Source organism: Pinus tabuliformis, chromosome 5_2 (genome assembly GCF_031772625.1).
Source record: "Pinus tabuliformis cultivar Carrire ecotype Pingquan chromosome 5_2, CPIR1, whole genome shotgun sequence".
Classification (NCBI taxonomy): Eukaryota; Viridiplantae; Streptophyta; class Pinopsida; order Pinales; family Pinaceae; genus Pinus; species Pinus tabuliformis.
Window position 1 is genome coordinate 433,818,927 of NC_142306.1, and position 4,740 is coordinate 433,823,666.

Below are 4,740 nucleotides of genomic sequence, written 5' to 3' on the forward strand. Positions count from 1 at the left end.
AGTTGTTCACCAGAGCTATCACCAAAGGCCATCTATTGAGTCTAGGAGTTCATTATGCGTGTGTTGGAGGTTGTTGATGTAGGCCAACAGTTTAAACTAGTCATCGTAACATTGTTCCCTCAGAGTCTCCATGCTTAGATAAAGATTGTTTAATTGTGCTGCAATGGAGTGTAGGGTGTCGAGGGCCTCTACGCATCTCAAGGAGCGGCCTGGGGACATGGATGCCTGAGCATCATAGTGGCGTCTCTTGGTCGACTCCAAGCCTGAACTGGGCACATCCTGCGGTGGACAGTTTTCCATATGGTGACTATCTCCCCCTTTGCGAGCGCGACCTCTCTATCTCGACATACAACCGACTCCTCCTCTACCATTTTCACCACCGCGGGGATGAATCTGGTTGCCCTGTGCAACCCACCACATAAGCCTAATATGGACCGAACACAAAAATACACTACTTACCTCCCTGACGTCAGGGTTCACTATATACCTGGTACAATTCTTGTACCCCTCCCCATTGTCTGTCGATGAGTTGGGGGGTGCGCTACTAGTCTCTAAAGTGGACAAGCCGCTCAAGGGAAGAGCCACAACACAAATTCTCTGCCACACCGCCTCTCCAAAGGAGAAATCCTGTTCGTGAAGTAGAGCTAGAGTGAGATAGAGGACGCAAAAGCCCACCACCCACACTATCCAACCCGAGGACGGTAATTCTTTTCGCGACATCTATTCCAGTTCTCTTGCGGATCCAAGGGTCGGAGTGCTTGCAGGTTCCAGTCCCTCGCATACCTGTTTGCATCTAACTCGTCTTACACGTCACCCCAAGCCTTCGCCTAAGAAACAACACCAATACCTCACTGCTCTCCTGCACCAAGCACCCTCATCATCACCCAACAGCTGCAAATGACCACCCTCCTACGTTTGTTGCACGTTAAGTAACACTTGTAGGTGGAACCCAGGTCCAAACAACTTTTGTGACATCTGTGCTGTGCATCGATGCCCATCTAGCTCCACACTCCAATGCACAACTACATGTTACAATAATTGGCCATCCCATCACGAAATAAATAAATTTAGTATCTTAAAATCACTAAACTTTCATAGATTAATTAACTTAAACTAATAATTTTTTAAAATCTAAACTAATTTTTGAACAAAATTATCCAAAAAATATTTAAGAAATATACCATTTTATTTATTTATTTATTAATTAAACTCCAGCTTTAAATATTACCCAAAAATTAAGTTGCCGATATAAATTTAAATAAATAAATATTACCTAAAAATCAAGTTGACGATATAAATTTAAATAAATAAAAGTCAAATAATTTATAAAAGCATACTATTATTACGGGTATTTTAGTTAAGATAATTCAACAATATTTTGTTGTCTAAAATTGATATTGTGCTTCTCACGTGATATTGTACATTTTAATATAGAGATAGAGTGATGGGTACTACTATATAAAGAAAAAAACTTATGAACATTAAGGGAATCCATTTTTAAATGATATTGTGATTCTCGCGTGATATTGTTCATTTTAATATAAAGATAGAGGGATGGGCATTACTATATAAAACATTTTAATATAAAGATAGAGGGATGAGCATTACTGTATAAAACATTTTAATATAAAGATAGAGGGATGAGCATTACTGTATAAAACATTTTAATATAAAGATAGAGGGATGGGTATTAATATATAAAAAATACCTTGAATGAATAAGATTTTCAAATATATATATTTATTTAATAAATTAATATAAAGATAGAGGGATGGGCATTAATATATAAAAAAAACCTTGAATGAATAAGATTTTCACATATATATATATTTATTTAATAAATTTGTATCATGACATCATAATCATGCTTCCCACCACTATAAGTAAAATTATTATTATAATTACAACGTATTTTCAAAATTATTTAAATTTATTAAAATAACTACTCAAACATTTTGATATAAACCTGAATCCCTTCTATCTGTAAACATGAATGTTTTATATTCGCGAAACTGAAAAGGTAATAAATAGCAGATCAATATCAATATGCCGCATAACTTATAATAAAAGATAATGTGAAGTAATTGCTCATAATTTATAACGAAAGTTGCAAGCAATGCATAAGAGCTCCGATCATTTCTTGGAACTGTGAGAAGGGAGACATTCAAGAAGACAGTACAGTTATGAAAAGTAATGACAATGTTTGAGGGCACCCAAATTCAGCGGTGATAATGGCGGGTAAGAAGTTGCGGTTAGCAGCGAGTTCCTTTCTTGCACGAGAGCACGCCTGCGTTGCTGGTGATCTCTTCCACAACGGCTGAACTCTTTGGTCTGCCACTGTATGCAGCTCTATAGGTCGAAAGCACCTGCGATCCTGATGGCGTGAAATATGCACCATTTAGCAGCACATCATCTTCTGATGTCCAGTTCCACTTTTTCCATTCACTTTCTGCGGTGTTTTGCCTCTTGGTTACTTCTTTAGCAAAGGGATTTGCAGATGCCATAAATCTATTGCCTTGACTTAGAATTGTGGGGTTTGAACTTCCACCGATGGCATACATTCCCCACTCAGTGTAATGATTGTTAAACACATGGAAGTATCCAAATCGGCACCTACATCCATTTAATTCATCATTTAATCTCTAAGTAATATAATAACTATTTCATACTTTTTCTTCACAACAAAATGCAAAACAGGACGGGAAATGAATGAAACAACAATTAATTACTCACCTTGGCATTCGTTGCACGAGACCTTTGCCAAAATGGTTGAGTGCAACCGTTGCCTGCATAACTTTGTCATGATGGTGGTCGTCACTGTGACCCAATAGCATCACCTACCATTGGAGAAAGGCAGAGCATTGTGAAGGTAGAAGAGAAGGAATAAAATAGAGTGAATTGCAATTAATGAAGGAATGAGTATGTGAGGTTGCTTACCTTGTTGTGGCGAGTGAAATAATTGTTGGAAATGGTGATAAAGGTGGATGCCTTGACTGCGTCAATGAGGCCATCTTCGCAGTTAGACATAGAGCAATGGTCCACCCATATGTGCCTCGCTGTCGAGATTGAAATCCCATCTCCATGATTTGTTTTTCTCGACCCACTCTTCAGAGGATACATATTTACCGCAGCGTTTCCTAGACTTTTACAGTCATGAATGTGGATGCCATGAATGATGATGTTTGTCGCATCTTTTATGGTGATACACGGGCCCTTACCAATGTGGACTTTGGCGCCTCGTCCGTCGATTGTTTTGAAGCTGTGAATAACGAGCTCTTCCTTGAGCTGGATGACCATGTCATTGTGGAAGATGATCCACAGCGGCTCCGTCTGAATCACGGCATGACGCAGTGTACCTTTGGATGGATTCACGGCATCATCACCGGCATTCGTAACGACATAAAACATGCCGTTTTTGCCTCCGATGGCATGCTTGCCAAATCCAATGCCGCAATCTGCCAGCCGTTTTCTGTTGCGCTCCCAATTGGGGTAGCAGCGCCAACAGTCATCGATGGGATTACCAGTTGCACATGACAATGCAGTCAGCTCCTGTCCTCCTCTTGTACTGTTGTTAATAATGCTTCTGCTTATGTTTGAATACACATACATTGAAGCATTCTCGTGTCAATTCAGCCTCCAAAATCAAATAACTAAAAAAAAGAACAGAGAGATTAACAAAAGGGAATGTAATGTTGCAGTGAGCGATTTACTTACTCGTGAACTATTTTCGCTCCGTTGCTCTCATCTTTCTCCACAGGAAACATGGATCTAGTTATATTGGCCGTTGCCTCAACTATCTTCCGTCCCATAAACTTCTCTCCATATTTTGATTCAAATGGCTTTGGCGCCCCGCCATGAACGCAGCGGAGTATTCCAATCAACAGGATGCAGCTCAAAATACAAATTTGATTGCTCATTTTGACAGCCAGTACTCAGCTTTGTCTTCTCAAGAAAACAACAACAATAACAACACTGGTGGTGGTTGCTTCTGCTCTGAGCCACTCTTGCAAATGCCAGGGCCTTCTTATAGCTTCCACCGTTTTGTCGTTACTATCATTTCATCACACTTGGTAAATTGCAGTATGAATTTGATCCTTTGCGCATGTTTTTATTATGGCTTAGGTAATGTACGGACGTGCATTGACTCGAGGGAGATGGCAAACGTAAGCTGCGAATCTTTTAAACACAACAGAATTTTAAACGTTCATGTTTGACAAACTTGCCTGCTAAATAGTAAAAGCCACCGTCCACGACATAATTTTGACAAACTTGCCTGCTAAATAGTAAAAGCCACCGTCCACGACATAATTTTTATGTTCGTGTGGGTCTGAAGAGTCAGAAATATATAATAACCACTTCCTCTTAGGAGATATTGAAATCATTCAACTAGCGGCTTTCTGAAACGCGGTCGAGGAAGGAGGTCTCACAAGCTAATATGTTATAGCTAAAATTAGCATCTATCAAAATTTTGATATGAGAAACTGAACTCCAAAGAAAATGGTGAACCCTTACCAACCAACCCTGCAGCATAGCTACCAAATTCGGCCGTACTGGACCGAAAAATTCGAAAATACGACATTACGATTAGGTTCGGCTGCAAATTCAGAAATTGCAATTCGGTACTGTATTTTTTTTAAATCATTTTTTTATATTAAAATATTATAATGAATTGTAAATGGTAGGTTGAAAATATTATAATTAGGTTAGAATTAGGTAATAAAAAAATTTTATGTTAAAAAA

General features: G+C 38.8%; 1 protein-coding gene across 1 annotated transcript; it reads right to left on the minus strand.

The window, feature by feature from the left end:
• Nucleotides 1-2,252: 2,252 nt before the first annotated feature.
• LOC149159513 (putative pectate lyase 18) lies at nucleotides 2,253-3,917 on the minus strand. Its single transcript, XM_089434332.1, has 4 exons — nucleotides 3,715-3,917; nucleotides 2,938-3,583; nucleotides 2,734-2,837; nucleotides 2,253-2,613 (listed from the first exon to the last, which is right to left on the minus strand). The coding sequence occupies exons 1-4, from the start codon at nucleotides 3,915-3,917 to the stop codon at nucleotides 2,253-2,255; spliced, it is 1,314 nt and encodes a 437-aa protein (XP_089290458.1).
• Between the last annotated feature and the right edge of the window lie 823 nt (nucleotides 3,918-4,740).

Coding starts and splice junctions, on each gene's coding strand:
- LOC149159513 (XM_089434332.1), bottom strand. CDS start 3,917: ATGAGCAATCAAATTTGTATTTTGAGCTGCATCCTGTTGATTGGAATA. Junction 2,838..2,937: donor ATTTCACTCGCCACAACAAG/GTAAGCAACCTC, acceptor CTCCAATGGTAG/GTGATGCTATTGGGTCACAG. Junction 2,614..2,733: donor CTCGTGCAACGAATGCCAAG/GTGAGTAATTAA, acceptor AAATGGATGTAG/GTGCCGATTTGGATACTTCC.